The sequence below is a fragment of the Garra rufa genome, chromosome 18, assembly GCF_049309525.1.
Source record: "Garra rufa chromosome 18, GarRuf1.0, whole genome shotgun sequence".
Lineage (NCBI taxonomy): Eukaryota > Metazoa > Chordata > Actinopteri > Cypriniformes > Cyprinidae > Garra > Garra rufa.
The window spans coordinates 12,835,829-12,853,067 of NC_133378.1; the positions used below are offsets into that span (position 1 = coordinate 12,835,829).

The 17,239-nt window shown below is 37.8% G+C and overlaps 1 protein-coding gene across 1 annotated transcript in view; it reads right to left on the minus strand.

Moving 5' to 3' along the window:
• utrn (utrophin) overlaps positions 1–17,239 on the minus strand; it is a 341,497-nt gene that overhangs the window by 231,486 nt on the left and 92,772 nt on the right. The window contains 9 exon segments of the mRNA XM_073822647.1: positions 83–198; positions 7,843–8,023; positions 9,181–9,428; positions 9,514–9,601; positions 9,676–9,775; positions 11,977–12,155; positions 12,240–12,419; positions 12,650–12,757; positions 16,871–17,081. Coding sequence (XP_073678748.1) covers positions 83–198; positions 7,843–8,023; positions 9,181–9,428; positions 9,514–9,601; positions 9,676–9,775; positions 11,977–12,155; positions 12,240–12,419; positions 12,650–12,757; positions 16,871–17,081 — 1,411 coding nt within the window.

The following is a 17,239-nucleotide window of genomic DNA, read 5'->3' on the forward strand; positions in this document are numbered from 1 at the left end:
AATGACCCACAGTTGACAAATACAATTTGTTACTGTATTCTTATAGTTATTATTTTGGAATTAATGAATAAATAAAACACACCTGAGCTTTATTGACTCCCTGTTCAACTGTGGTGATGTCTCTGATATCAGCGTTGACCGTGTTTAGTCTGGACTCCATCTGCTGCAGCGCTCTGGACCCCATCAGCCTGGACAAAACTACACACACACACAAAGACAACTGCATCAAACACAAATGCATTACTCCATCCATTCAAAGGCAATTCATATTAATATGGGAGTTGCATTATACTTGAGAGAAAGTATTGTTGATCACCACATTTTAGCAGTTTTGTATTTTTTTTAAAACAACAAATACTCAGTCTCTCCTTGCCAATTAACATGAGCTAAAAAATGCATTATGCAAAATTACTTAAAAATCTGGAATCTGAGGGTGCAACAAAATCTAAATATCGAGAAAATTGCCTTTAAAGTTGTCCAGATTAAGTTCTTAGCAATGCATATTTCTGACAAAAAATGACGTTTTGATACATTTACGATAGGAAATGTACAAAATATATTCATGGAACATGATCTTTACTTAATATCCTAATGATTTTTGGCAAAAAAAAAAAAAGAAAAATTGATAACTATGACTCATACAGTGTATTTTTGGCTATTGCTACAAATATACCCGTGCTACTTAAAGAAGTCATTCACTTCCAGAACAAAAATTTACAGATAATGTACTCAACCCCTTGTCATCCAAGATGTTCACATCTTTCTTTCTTCAGTCGTAAAGAAATGGTGTTTTTTGAGGAAAACATTTCAGGATTTCTCTCCATATGATGGCCTACTATGGTGCCCCCGAGTTTGAACTTCCAAAATGCAGTTGAAATGCAGCTTCAAAGGGCTCTAAATGATCCCAGGCAAGGAAGTAGAGTCTTATGATGCAAAACAATTGGTTTCCTTCTAAAAAACATTTACAATTTATATAAAATTTTTAACCTAAAATGCTGGTCTCGTCTAGCTCTCTGTCTTGAACCGAAATGCACAGAGTACACACAGAGTGTTTGAGGTTAGAAAGTATACAAATTGTCCATTTGTTTGCTAGAAAAGACTATTCTTCCTCGGCTGGGATCATTTAGAGTGCTTTGAAGCTGCATTTAAACTGCATTTTGAAAGTTCAACTTCGGGGGCACCATAGAAGTCCATTATCTTGAGAGAAATCCTGAAAAACAATTTCCTTACGACTGAAGAAAGAAAGACATGAGCATCTTGGACGAAATTATTTGTATATTTGAATTTGAATTTAATTTCTCCTTTAAATCTGGTTTTGTGCTCCAGGGTCACATATGATACAATATAATATATGACAGGAAACTATAAATTGCATATGATATATATATGACATGACACACTACATGATTTATGATACGATACTATGATAACATTTTATTTGAAGTTGTCTTTGTTACATGTACTTACTATTATAATAACAAATAATTATGCATAATTGCATGCAAGTAAGCCCAAGCCAAACCCTAATCCTAACCCTAACCGTATAGTAAGTAAATGTAGTTAATATTGCACAGTACTTATAATTACATTATAACAAGGACAGCTTAAAATAAACTGTAACCGATACTATATGTGACCCTGGACCACAAAACCAGTCTTAAGTCGCTGGTGTATATTTGTAGCAATAGCCAAAAATATATTGCATGGGTAAAAATTATTGATTTTTCTTTTATGTAAAAAATCATTAGGAAATTAAGTAAAGATCATGTTCCATGAAGATTTTTTTGTAAAATTCCTACCGTAAACCTATCAAAATGTAATTTTTGATTAGTAATATGCATTTTTAAGAACTTAATTTGGACAACTTTAAAGGTGATTTTCTCCTTTATTAAAAATTTAGTATTTTGATTTTTTGCACCCTTAGATTTCAGATTTTCAAATAGATGTATCTCGGCCATATTGTCCTATCCTAACAAATCATACATCAATAGAAAGCTTATTTATTGAACATTCATATGATGTATATATCTCAGTTTTGTAAAAATTTTACCTTATGACTGGTTTTGTGGTCCAGGGTCACATATATGATGTATATGCCAAATGGCATGTGATATATACTAAATGTATACAATAAATGATGCTATATTTATAAATGATGCCCAATGACATACGATACACTATAATTATGCCAATTATTATGTTCTAATAAACAGGTTTGACCACTTCAGTAATTTCCATGAGTGCAAATCTTAATGTTTAAGCATATAATGATGTTCTAGGGAATTGTGCGCTTCTGAATTTATAGCAACAATTTGGACACAACCCTTTTCTATTCTATCATGACAATGCCTCTGTGTATAAAGCAAGGTTCGAGAAGAAATGATTCAGTCAGTGTGGAAGAACTTGAGTGGTCTGGATAAAGCAAAGTGCCAATCTCAGCTGAACACCTCTGGTGTGACTTGAAATGCAGACCTTGAGCCAAAAACTCATCGCATGGACAAACGTGTTGGGACACCCCCTTCTTTAGAACAGAAAAAGGCACTTGCATGTAAAAATTGTCTGTGTTGCAACAGTTTTGGAAGTGTCTAAAATGACTGTACCCATATGCACAAGTCATTGGTGTTTGGTGGTGATTGGTTTTTGGCTCAAGGTCTGCATTTAAGGTCACTCCAGCAGAGGTGTTCAGCTGTTATTAGGACTTTTCTTTCTGCACTGACTGTTGCTATAAAATCAGAAGCACACAATTCTCTAGAATATCATTACATGTTTAAACATTAAGATTTGTACTCATGGAAATTACTAAAGTAGTCAAGAAGGGGGTGTACCAATACTTTTGGCAAATATAGTGTACATACAACATGACATACAATTTTTTTATTTGATAAATGACATAATATGATATACAGCAGTCAACATTTGAAATGGATGCATTTGAAACAGATGGAAGTTGTCCTAAGACAAGAACAGGTATTGTTTTGGTTTTAGGACAACTTTGATAAAAGGTTTAGATCGACTTCAAATGTTACTGCTTTATATGACTGCTTTAGTACTGCTATAAGAAGTACAGCATGTGACACTGCTTGACATAACTACCCAAACAACAACAACAGCCCCTTGATAGCACACACATACAGTACAGTAGTATTTACAGTACATCTGGACACTTCCTCTTCTGTAGTCCTACACAGAAATAATGTTAGATTTTGACATTTGTGATTAACAGTGTATGCAACCCAGCTCCTTCTAAGATGTTTATTTGTAAAATATCAGAGAGGAGACGAAAATAACTGCTTGCAGCCCATTTGTGTTTGTCATTGCGTGTGGGTGTGTGTTTGCTTAGCTTCAGTCGCAGATGTTAGAGGTCAACAAGTCAAATCATGGAACGTTAGCTTTCCGATTGTCCCATGAACATTCAACTGTTTATATTTAGGGATGTTATACCTCGGGGACAAAACTGCTAAAAACTGGCCTTTTGAGGACATCCCTGAATGCAAAACCAATTCATAAATAGAGTAATAATAGACAGGCTTTATTTGTTTGTTTTTATAGGGGTTAGTGCTAGTCATTATAATTAGTTTTACATAAATACATCTGTAGAGTATGGTATGGTATGTTAGTCAGCTGGGTAAACGTGCATGTGTGTTTATTTAGCTAAACTATGCTCTCCAGAAATGAGCTAAATCTGACTTTGGGGAATGTTCTCAATTAGAAAAAAAACTATTTTTAAGAACGAAACATTTCGTTATTGTTGCTCTTTTAATTCTGGGTTAATCAAATGTATTTCTAAAACTCTGTTTAAAATCGGCTCAAGTCTACACACTGCAAAAAATGCTTTTCTTACTTAGATTTTTTTTGTCTTGTTTCCAGCCAAAATATCTACAAATTTGTAAATCAAGAAGGATTTTCTAGACAAGTTTTCCGAAATGAAGTCAAAATGAAGTGAGTTTTTGCTTAGAACAAGCAAAATAATCTCCCAATGGGGTAAGAAAAATAATCTTGTTTTCTGTTTGAAATGAGATTTTTTATTTATTTATTTTTTGCTGACCCCATTGGCTGATTATTTTGCTTGTTCTAAGCAAAAACTCACTTCATTTTGACTTCATTTCGGAAAACTTGTCTAGAAAACTGCTCTTGATTTAAGAAATTGTAGATATTTTGGCTTGAAACAAGACAAAAACAATCTAAGTAAGAAAAACATTTTTTGCAGTGTAGTCATAGTTGTATGGAAAACAATAGAAGTCTATGGTATGTCCTCATGTCCATGGCTCGCTAAATGTGGGTGTGAAAGAGATTTGCTCAAGCTTTAAGGTTAAACACTGATGTACTCTTACTTAGAGCTCTTTCCAGCATGCACACGCACACACACTCTCAGAGGTTTATCAGTGTGTAAAAGCTTTCTCATGGGCCACACTGACATTACAGCCATAAATAGACTGCTCTCTCTCACTCTGGCTCTGCTCTTGTTGGCTCCACAAATGATTTACCTGTTGCGTAAGTCACTATTTCTGTCTTGAAATAAAAGTGAAGAGAACAAGAGAAACATAGACAGAGAAACAGAGTTACTGTACCCCTTGGCAGCAACTCAAACCCCGGGACTTGTAAAAACCTCAGTGAACCTCAATCGTTTTGCAGATCTGCTCCAAAACCTTGTAAACTGCCCGTGTAAACTGAGTTGCACTCCTTATACAAAACGAGACGTTTTATCCAAAGTGACTTCGACATTTAGGGACTACATTTCTTTCCACATAAATATGTGAAATATATCTGATTAAATAATTAACAGATTTAAAACAGATGTGAGGCTCGGTGCTGTGCAAACAAGGTCACGAAAAGGAAACCGAAAACTGAGATGACAGAGCAGGCATCCTATTTGTTTGCTTTATTTTACAAAAGCACAAATGTTCTGTTTTTACTGTGAACGTGCAAAAATAAAAGTAAACACTTTGCGCTTTCGAATTACGTCCAACTCTTATCTGTATGACCAAAAATAGGGGAGTACTTTATATTTCAGCTATTCGATCAAAATAAAATAGTCAACCATGTAAATGTAAAATGTTTCTCTGGTCAATTGAAATAGTCTGTAGCCTAGTATAACTGGTCCACTCTGCTGTTATGCCAACCACATTTTGCTGAAGAGGATATTTTTCTTCCCATTGATATATGAATGTGAAGTACAAAGCCTAGTCTACATTATAAATAATAGTTTATTATTCAAATGCATTGCGAATATGGAAACGTTTGGATTTGTGCCGAATTACAGAGGTACGTGAGCCCAACACCTGGTACTTTCAGATTTGCTTTGTTTTGGTTTCTTAGCTTTATGTATCTTTTTTTTTATTCTTGTTCTGTTCTGAATAGAGTTACATATAAATGATTTGTTTTGGAGTCAGGGGAACTAACATATAGCCATGTTTATAGTGTTTATACAATGTTTCGCTTGATTTGGTATTATTTCTGATATTATTACACTCTCACTCTAAACATTCCGCTGCTCACTGAATATGTTTTGCGGCAGTGCACGTTTGGAGAGAGTGGGTTAAGCAGTAAGCACCAATCAATGAGAGCGATAAAGCTGACTGGTCGAAAATATGTTGAGGACCAAAACATATCCTCCAAAACATCTACATAAACCAGCGCTTGCTCGTATACATGCACTGTCACAATCTAATGCAGGGGTGTCAAACTCAATTTAGGGTGAGGGCCGGATGAGAAGAAATGTGACCATGTGCGGGCCAAATCTCCTTTTTTCATAGAATCTCCTTTCAAATCATAGTGCACCAAATTACAAATGAATTTGCAAAAAAATAAAAAAAATAAATAAATGAAGAAAACTAGAAATACACAATATTCTGTAAAACTGCATTAAATAAGTCCTCAGAAGAAACTGATCATTAACACTCGTATTCCTTTTTGGGAAAACAAAGTTGTCTAAGTAATGGCAAACAAAACCCTTTCCTCTGAACATTAATATTATTTGTCAGATACTTTTTAGTAATAAGAAATAACAAATGCTAAAGATTATGTGTACAGACAGTTACATTAAATATGAAGCTATATGCTACAATATAATTTACAAACTAGAAAAACACTTGACAATTAAAAAAAAACTGCCTTTAACATATTTAAGAACTCAAAAGCTTATATGTAAAAAATAATGGTTAATTCTAACGAAAAAAATACTTTGGATAGGAACAATAAGCAGGCACTAGAAATGAGAACTTTAACAAATAAACATCTAGAATGCATTTGTAATGCATTAGGTTTGACATACGCACGTATACATGCGTACTGAGATGTGCAGATGAGCTCAAACGTCACTCGAATCCGCAGCTTCAAATAAATTATCCGCCCCTGTATATTTCTCTGATTTAGCTAACTGCACCCGATCTTCCTATTGCAGTTATTCTATTCTAATTCTTAGTTTTGCATGATGATATGATGAATGGATGGTTCATTTTAACAGCTGATCTGATCACACACACATATATACGCTTAATAACTCGTGCTTTTAAAACAAATCCACGCTGAAAAGAATAACGTTAACTGACATCTGGACGTGACTCTCCGCAATCTCTGATGAAATCGGTCAGGTTTTCTCTATATTAGAGCTGTTCTGAACTTACTATATGAACGCATACTGGATCCTTGGACTAAAAGGGGTTCACCAGTATAAGAAATTTCAGATGGTAAAATTCTGTCTCTTTTCATTTTTAAGGTATTATTTTAGTTGTAATGTACTGAATAAAATTAGTAATCAATAATAATTGTTATTTTACCACTCGCCTCCCGGACGGAGCGGGCAGGGTAACGTTAACGTAAACAGTGCATCAACATCAGCAACCAGCTACGTCGTTAACGTCAGTCCTCTCATCGAGTGTTACAGAGAAAGCAATGAATATCTTAACTTTGTCTTTCTGATGGTTCAAGTCTCTTGCAAGGTCCCCAATTCTTTCAGCCACTGTATTTCTTGACAAGCTAATACTGGCAAAAGCCTGTTTTTTTTCTCAGGACACACAAGCTCCGCTGCCTTTACCATACACGCGAGTGCTTGCCACACATCTCTTCAGTTAGCCGACGTCTTCGAAATTTGATTTAGGCGCCGCTTTAGAATGCGCGTGCGTGTTAGCGGTTCCTGCTGAAGCGCAATAGAAGCAAAATGAAATTATCAATAAAAAAATAAAAATGAATAAAACTAAAGACGATATTGCCGCGAATACTCGTACATAGACTTTATTTAATACTACTACTACTACTACTACTACTAATGATGATAATAAAAAAAGATTTAATATGAAATATTATTGTTCAAAGCATTCCGCGGGCCGTATTGGACGACTTAGTGGGCCGTACTCGGCCCGCGGGCCGCATGTTTGACACCCCTGATCTAATGCAACCGGCTCAAATTAAGCACTGCTTTGAGTTTACAGTAGTCAACATTTAAAGTGGATCAAAAAAGTTCATCGAAGTTGTCCTAAGACAAGAACGGGTATTGTTTTGGTTTTAGGTTAACTTTAACGAATGGTTTTGATCCACTTCAAATGTTGACTATCGCAGTTTCACATTGTTAGCTCAGTTCGACAGAATGAACAAAGTTTTATGCATTTGACATGACAGTGAATAAACGATGCCACTGTTGCCTGAAGTATGCTTTTATATGCATTCCTGTAAGAACATGCTGTTCTTTCTCCAGAAGCGATCTCATTTTTCTATATTTGTAGCTTAGAAAGAAAAGCTCAACTACCAATTTTCAAAATCCCACGTTCCCTCAAATTGCAGGCTGGAGCGACATTCTTTAAATGTTATGAGAGCGTTGTGTAAGGGCTGTAATTTGGCAACGTATACCTGTAGTGATGTCCTGCTGCCGTGTCTGGAGCTCTTGAGTAGCTGTGCTGTGGCGTGATGCCAGCGCCGTCACACTGGGCCTCATGGTATCAGGAGCACCAGGTTCTGCGTCCAGACGCTCCGTCTGAGAACAGAGATCTTCCACCTGCGGCTGAAGCTTTCCCAGCTCTGCTATCCGAGCCTGAACACAAATACAGTACACATTTGCTTTGGTAAAAACTTGGCCAAAATCATGAGTGTCATGAGTGTCTTTTAGCATTGTGCTACAGTAATAATGAAAAAAAATGCCATCAATGGTTTCATTAAGAACTTTTGACATCCATGGAACTTTTGCATTCCACAAAAGGTTGTTTATGGAGGAAATGGTTCTTTAGATCGTTAAAATGTTCTAAAGAAAAGATGGATCTTTTGAGAAATGTTCTAGAAGAACCATTTTTGAACTTACATTGATCAGTTCTTAAAAGAAATATTAAAATAACTTTTTCTTAGTGTGAAGAACATTTAAACCATCTGAAGAACTTTTGTTCCACTATTTTGTGCAATGGAAAGGTTCTGTGGATGTTGATGGTTCTTCGTCAAACCATCAATGCCAATAAAAACCTTTATTTTTAGTACTGACCTGAACAAGATATTTCACATAAAAGATGTTCATGAGTCCCTTGTTTGGGTTTGTTAAACTGCCCACTGTTCTTCAAAAAAATCCTTTAGTTCCCACAATGTATTTGGTTTTTCAGCATTTTTGTGTATTTGAACCCTTTCCAACAATGACTGTATGATTCTGAGATCCATGTTTTTACACTGAGGACAACTGAGGGACTCAACTGCAACTATTACAGAAGGTTCAAACACTCACTGACGCTTCAGAAGGAAACACAATGCATTAATAGCCAGGGGTGTAACCTTTTTATTTGAAGATCAGGGTAAATTTTTACTTATTTTGTCTTCTGGGAAACATAAGTATTAAGTAAAAAATGTACACATCCTTATTCTGATCAAAAGTTTTCACCCCTGGATCTTAAATGCATTGTTTTTCCTTCTGGAGCATCAGTGAGCGTTTGAAACTTCTGTAATAGTTGCATATGAGTCCCTCAGTTGTCCTCAGTGTGAAAAGATGGATCTCAAAATCATACAGTCATTTTTAGTAAGGGTTCAAATCCAATGCTGGAAAACCAAAGAATGTGTGGGACCTGAAGGATTTTTCTGAAGAACAGCAGCAGTTTAACTGTTCAGGACAAACAAGGGACTCTGAACAACTATCACTAAACAAATTCGGCAGATTCTGCAAGGTGTATGTAAACTTTTGACCACATCATATTTGAATCCTGGTATTTGACTGACCTCACAGTCGTCTTTGAGTGCTTGTAGTTCCTGCTGGTTGTCCTTTGCTCTAAACTCTTTTGTGGCGATCAGCCATTTCTCGTGTTCCTGCAGGACTCCATCTACAGCCTTCAGTCCTGATTGAACCGCCGCCACCTGCTCTAGAACTTGAGCTTGGTTCCTCAGATCCTGGATCAGATTCTGACAGCTCTCCCATTCTTTATGCACAGAGTCTAATCCAGAACGAGCCTCCTCTGAAGACAGACCTTCTATAGAGACAGGAGAGTGATTTTAATCAGTAGGAGAAAACAGGAACCATCATTTATCTTGAGGAAAACACCCACTATTTCCTACCTTTCTCCAACTGTTCAATCATCTTCTCTGCTTTCTGCACCACCTCTTTCACCGCCCCCTCGTTTTCACCAAGCTCCACACCCAGTGTCTGCAGAGAAGGGACAAATATATTCAATAGGCCAAATATATGAACAGGTAAATGTAAATGTCATAATATGTCACCTGTAGCTTTTCCTTCAGGACGGACGAGTCTCTAGCAGCTCGAGCAGATGACTTCCACGCAGCCAGCCGAGATAAAAGCTTGGGGACATCAGTTTCAGCTCTAAAAAACACATCAGGTTCACATGAGAGAATGCATCATCTGAGCAAAACAACAGAGCAGTGTGTTAAGTGTGTGTAGACAATGTATAGCTTATGCTAATGGTTCCCAAATGTGCTCATTACAAAAAAAATTCAATGCTAGTAACTGGTGAAATCAGGCATTATGAAGAGTAATATACTGTGCATTATATTCAGCATTATATGTGACCCTGGACCACAAAACCAGTCTTAAGTCCCATTGGTATATTTGTAGCAATAGCTAACAATTCATTGTATGGGTTAAAAGTATGGATTTGTCCTTTATGCCAAAAATCTTTAGGATATTAAGTAAAGTTTGTGTTCCATGAAGATATATCCTACCGTAAATATAATAAAACTTAATTCTTAATTGAGAAGCCAACTTACTGAAATGCTTTTTAAACTTATTATTATTCTTCCTCCTCTTCTTCTTCTTCTGAGACTAAAATCTCCTCCTAGAGCTTTAACTCTTCAAACTCAACCCTATAGGTTGCTATATCTTTTCTTACTGATCAGACTTGCAATTTTCCTAAAAATAACAACTTGTTAATCATGTTAACAATATGATAGTTACTTGCTAATTATGCTAGAATCATGCTGGCAAATGGCAATTGATGTTAAAACATGCTAACAACATGTTAGTAACTTGCTATCTATCTATCTATCTATCTATCTATCCATCTATATCTATCCGTCTATCCGTCTATCAGTCTATCTATCTATCGTCTATCTGTCTATCCATCTATTGTCTATCCATCTATCCTCTGTCCATCTGTCTATCCATCTATACATCTATCCGTCTATCTATCCAGCCATCTAGCCATCTATCTGTCTATCCGTCTATCCATCTATCTATCCAGCCATCTGTCTATCCATCTATCCGTCTATCCATCTATCCGTCTATCTATCCGTCTATCAGTCTATCCATCTATCTATCCAGCCATCTGTCTATCCATCTATCTGTCTATCCGTCTATCCATCTATCCGTCTATCAGTCTATCTATCCGTCTATCAGTCTATCCATCTATCTATCCAGCCATCTGTCTATCCATCTATCTGTCTATCCGTCTATCCATCTATCCGTCTATCAGTCTATCCATCTATCTATCCATCTATCTATCTATCCAGCCATCTGTCTATCCGTCTATCCATCTATCTATCTATCTATCTATCTATCTATCTATCTATCTATCTATCTATCTATCTATCTATCTATCTATCTATCTATCTATCAATCGTCTATCCGTCTATCCATCTATCAGTCTATCCATCTATCAGTCTATCTATCCGTCTATCTATCCAGCCATCTAGCCATCTATCTGTCTATCCGTCTATCTATCGTCTATCAGTCTATCCATCTATCTATCCAGCCATCTAGCATCTATCTATCTATCTATCTATCTATCTATCTATCTATCTATCTATCTGTCTATCTGTCTATCCGTCTGTCCGTCTGTCCATCTATCTATCTATCTATCTATCTATCTATCTATCTATCTATCTATCTGTCTGTCTATCCGTCTATCCGTCTATCCGTCTGTCCATCTGTCCATCTATCCATCTATCTATCTATCTATCTATCTATCTATCTATCTATCTATCTATCTATCTATCTATCGTCTATCCGTCTATCTATCTATCCGTCTATCTATCTATCCGTCTATCTATCTATCATCTATCCATCCATCTATCCGTCTATCAATTTTAAGCTTTTAAAACTACTGTAAACTTCAAAATATTTCAGACTGAAAACAGTCTTAAAACTTATTAAAGCTTTCAAACTTTCTGGTCCGGCTTTCTCACGCCAACTTAAAGTTTGCCTTGACAAACTTTATCTAGTTGCTAAGGACTTTATTTGGAAAACTTTAAATATTGATTTTCTCAATATTTAGATTTTTTTTGCACCCTCGGATTCCAGATTTTCAAACAGTATCTCAGCCAAATATGGTCCTATTCTAACTTATGACTGGTTTTGTGTTCCAGGGTCACATATTAGTTTGAGTTTAAACACTTTCATATGGTTACTCTGGAATTCACTGCAATATTGCTTTACCCCCTCTCATGTTAACATTTTGTGAAAAAACTGCACAAATAAGACAAAAATACAAGAAAATGCAGTGTTTTTGCAGACTAATAAAATAAAGGTTTCTGACAAAGGAAGCTGTGTGTTTGTTTTTGTCGTACAGTCTCCTGAGCTCGCCATCGGTATCCAGGTGTCGTCTTTTGGGTGGGGCAGGTGGTGGTAGCTCTCGGTCCCTGCTGGTGAAGGTTTGCTCCATCCGTGTTGTTACCGTTGTGACCGTCTCCATGAAAACCTTCTCCTGTACCTGGGGCATCCCGGTCACAGACACCGCTTCGGTTACCTGGAATCCGAACAGATGTTTGGAATCAATGTCATATAAAAAGCTAATGTGGAGAAATAAACAAGTGATATGCATTTCTCTGACTTGGCTGGAGCAGTCTTCTAGTTTTTGGACCAGGTTGTCCCATCGCTGGGTCAGTAGATCTGTGTCTTTTTCGATCCTCTGAGCTGCGGCTGGACTGCTTAACAGCACCATCACATCCTGTCCAGCATCGGACAGAGCAGTCAGGGCCCTCCGCTTCTGGGCCATATCCTCCTTAAGATTCTGCAAAGAGCCAGAGGCCAAAACAGCGATGCTCTTACCAGGCATATATGGGTTGAATAATGTTTATTATTTTTAAACCTAACATATTCTTCTTTGTGAAATGATCTGAACATGATTATAATGCTTTATGTTCACAGAGCATTGATTATTTATGTAAAAACATTCTAAAACAACTATGGACACGCAATTAAAACTTCCACATACAAAAACATGGATGGTTTTCTACTCACGGCTAATGTGCGGACGCTGGCATTTATTTCACTAGGGTCTTTAAAATCACTGGTCTGAACTTCAATCAATGCCTTCTCTTTTTCTCCCAGCCATGATCCAAACAAGCTCTAAATGGACAAGGAAAAAGTTGGTTTTCAAAAAATGCATCATCATTTGTTACCCTGGACCACAAAACCAGTCTTAAGTTGCACAGGTATATTTGTAGCAATAGCCAAAAATACATTGTATGGGTCAAAAATCATTAGGATATTAAGTAGAGATCATGTTTTATATGAAGACATTTTGTAATGCAATGCAAATGTAATTTTTGATTAGTAATATGCTTTGCTAAGAACTTCATTTAGACAACTTTAAAGGAGATTTAAGTATTTTGATTTTTTTACACCCTCAGATTCCAGATTTTCAAATAGTTGCATCTCAGCCAAATATTGTCATTTCCTAACAAACCAAACACTAATAGAAAGCTTATTTATTAAATCTTAAATTTATAAATTAAAAAGATATATAAAAAAATATTTAAAAAATATAAATTTAAAAAATGTGACCCTTATGACTGGGTTTTGTGGTTCAGGGTCACATTTATATACTGCTCCAAACAAGAAAGAGATTTACATCACAGTTTAGTTTGTAGACTGACGGAAGTGGTCCAGACGAGGGAAGTGTGAGAATAAGATTGTGTGCACTCTATACTAATGATGTAATGGGTCAATAGTAATGGTATCTGCAGGTCATAATCAGCCATAATTCAATCTCACAGTTTCCCATAATGCAGTCTGAACTGTTAAAATAGCAACTTGACCCTTAAATGCATTCAATGTACATTCCAAGTCCAAGATAAGAGCACAACACAATGGGGCCTAAAACAGAGCCCTGAGGCACACCTCTGATTATTTTTTGGCTGGCAGCTGTATAATTTCAGGTTTGCGGCAGACTGAAATGAATGTATGGATGGTCAAAAAGAAACATGTTTAAGTACTCAAACATCATGAAAACAAAAATTAAATATAATGCATAGTTGAAATTTCCAAACTTCTAAACATTGTATGTTAAGTCCAGTAACAGCTATTTCCAAACATGGTTAAAAAGGGCCTCATAAGGTGTGTTCCATTACAGATTTGCACAAAACTTTTGCGATGTTTTATAAATGTCAAAAGAAAACTATTGCGAAATGACGGCGTGTTAATTAACCAACGTTATGCGACTAAAGGGTAATTTTTTGGTAGGTTTACATATGTCGAAGTCACCGCACTAGCCATTCATTTAAATCATAGGACACTTAGGCATCTATCTTTACAGAAGCAACATGGAGAACAGGTTCTGGGATCCTTCTGAAACTAAAAAACAAGCCGCGGCACACCTAGTATAAACGCAAGCAATAACTAGAGTGGCCACGAACAGCTCCACAGACCTATGCAGTGTTAATAAATAGAACTTTTTTTGTGATATTCACTGACCAAAATTATTAACGCTTTAGTTTTTGCCCCCATTTTTCATGAGCTGAACTCAAAGATTTAAGACTTTTTCCATGTTCACAAAAGGCCTATTTCTGTCAAATCAGCCTAAATCTGTGTTAGTGAGCACTTCTCCTTTGCTGAGATAATCCATCCACCTCACAGATGTGTCATATCATATGCTGCTTAGACAGCATGATTATTGCACAGGTGTGCCTTAGGCTGGCCACAATAAAAGGCCACTCTAAAATGTGCAGTTTTACTGTATTGGGAGGTGTCCATGGGGGTCCGAAAACCAGTCAGTATCTGGTGTGACCATCTGCTTCACATAGAGTTGATCAGGTTGTTGATTGTGGCCTGTGGAATGTTGGTCCACTCCTCTTCAATGGCTGTGCGAAGTTGCTGGATATTGGCAGGAAGTGGAACACGCTGTCGTATACGCCGATTCAGAGGATCCCAAGCATGCTCAATGGGTGACATGTCCAGTGAGTATTCTGGCCATGCAAGAACTGAGATGATTTTAGCTTTCAGGAATTGTGTACAGATCCTTGCAACATGGGGCCATGCATTATCATGCTGCAACATGAGGTGATGGTCATGGATGAATGGCACAATAATGGGCCTCAGGATCTCGTCACGGTATCTCTGTGCATTCAAAATGCCATCAATAAAAGGCACCTGTGTTGGTTGTCCATAACATACGCCTGCCATACCATAACCACTCACTCACACGACACCATACACACAGTCTGCCCTGTACAGTGAAAACTGGGATTTATCCGTGAAGAGAACACCACTCCAAAGTGCCAGACGCCATCCAATGTGAGCATTTGCCCACTCAGGTCAGTTACTACGACAAACTGCAGTCAGGTTGAGACCTCGATGAAGACGATGAGCATGCAGATGAGCTTCCCTGAGACGGTTTCTGAAAATTTGTGCAGAAATTCTTTGGTTATGCAAACCGATTGTTGCAGCAGCTGTCCGGGTGGCTGGTCTCAGACGATCTTGGAGGTGAAGATGCTGGATGTGGTCCTGGGCTGCTGTGGTTACACGTGGTCTGCGGTTGTGAGGCCAGTTGGATGTCTTGCCAAATTCTCTGAAACGCCTTTGAAGACAGCTTATGGTAGAGAAATGAACATTCAATTGACGGGCAACAGCTCTGGTGGACATTCCTGCAGTCAGCATGCCAATTGTACACCCCCTTCAAAACTTGCAACATCTGTGGCATTGTGCTGTGTGAGAAAACTGCACATTTTAAAGCAACCTTTTATTGTGTCCAGCCTAATGCTGCATTCACACCAAACGCGAATATGCGTCTGGTGCGAGTGATTTCAATGTTAAGTCAATGGTAAGACGCGTTTACGCGCGTCTGGAGTTCTTGCGGCGCGAATTGGCGTTTAGCGCGGCGCGGTAGACGCGAATTCGCCTCATTCGCGCGTCTAGTTCGCGCAAATGGCGCGAATTGAGCGTCTGGCGCGATACGCGCGAATTGTGCTTTTTGTGCATCACGCGTTTGACACGAATTCACGTCTGCCGCCCGAGTTGAAAAATCTTAACTTCTGCGTCAATTCGCACCGCGTTAACCAATCAGGAGCCTGCTTGATGCTGTGGCGGCAGTCACTCATTCAAATATGAAACATGAATACTAAATGCCTAGTGCGGTTATAATGCACAACAAAGCAAGTGTTTTATCACATATATAACACATATTCATTTTGTATTGAATGCTATTTATTCCATATCTAAATCTTAATTATATGAAACATTATTATAGTGTAGTGTGTCTACACTATAATAACAGAACAATAATAACTATAATAGTGTGTATACTTTAGTGTGTCTGGACAGTGTTGTGTGAGGAAAATAAAGAAATCACAGGACAGGTTAAATACTTTTGGAGGCTGGCTCCATTTATCATCAAAACAAAAATAAATAACAGATTTTACAGTAATAACCTGAACAAAGAAATGGCACAGACATCTGTCATCATATACTGCTCCAACGCACAGAGGGAAGTTCCACCGCTCCTGAAATCCCCTCGCTCCGATGCGGGACAGCAGGTCATCGAACTGGGCGTGGGACAGGCGGAAGTACCGCTGAAAGCGGCCGTCATCCAGGCGCAGCTCCTGGAGCAAGTGATGAAACTCGCTGAACTGGGTTCGCCTCCGAAGGGTCTGGTGGACCCAAATACGGCGACGATGATCCCTACGCCGCTGTTCTGCTCTCCAGAGCAAATACAGAGCGGTGACTCTCTCGATAAATGACCGATCAACAACAGACATCTTGTAAAAAGATGGCCGCCAACGGGGTTGAAACTTTCGCCTCTGACGCACGTGAGCGAAATCATCGAATGAACACAAAGTGGTCACGCATATAACTAGACGCGGCAGGCGCGAATTTAGAGTATTCACGTTTGGTGTGAACGCAGCATTAGGCACACCTGTGCAATAATCATGCTGTCTAATCAGCATCTTGATATGCCACACCTGTGAGGTGGATGGATTACCTCGGCAAAGGAGAAGTGCTCACTAACACAGATTTAGACAGATTTGTGAACAATATTTGAGAGATATAGGCCTTTTGTGTACATAGAAAAAGATCTTTGAGTTCAGCTCATGAAAAATGGGGGCAAAAACAAAAGTCTTGCATTTATAATTTTGGTCAGCGCATGTTGGTTTTTTAAAAAATTGATGCGTTTCCATTAGGAACTCACAATTTCAATTGTGATTTGTTACACTGGAATGTTTAGCTTTTTGAATCAGGCCTCACCTGGTCATCAAGCAGCCGCTGCCACACCAGCTGAATTTCCTCAAGTTTGTTCCAGCGTTCCTCCGTCCAGCGACACACAGCTGCCCAGCGCTCTCCCAGCGACTGTAAAGATCAGAAGGAAAAACAAAAGAGGGAAAGTTAGTCACTGAATGACTTTTCACACACTTTTACAGCCTCTGGGAGTGTCAAATGTCTGTTCAGTTCCAAGTTTCTCACTACGCTGCATCCAATGAATTCTCAACACTGTGTCCAACATTAATAGATCTCATTCCTAAGAGGAGCTATCAGTAAAGGCATGGAAAACAGCTTGGTTTGATTACCTTTGCACTTTAGGTAAGAAGAAACTTACTGCAAAAATTATTTACTGCA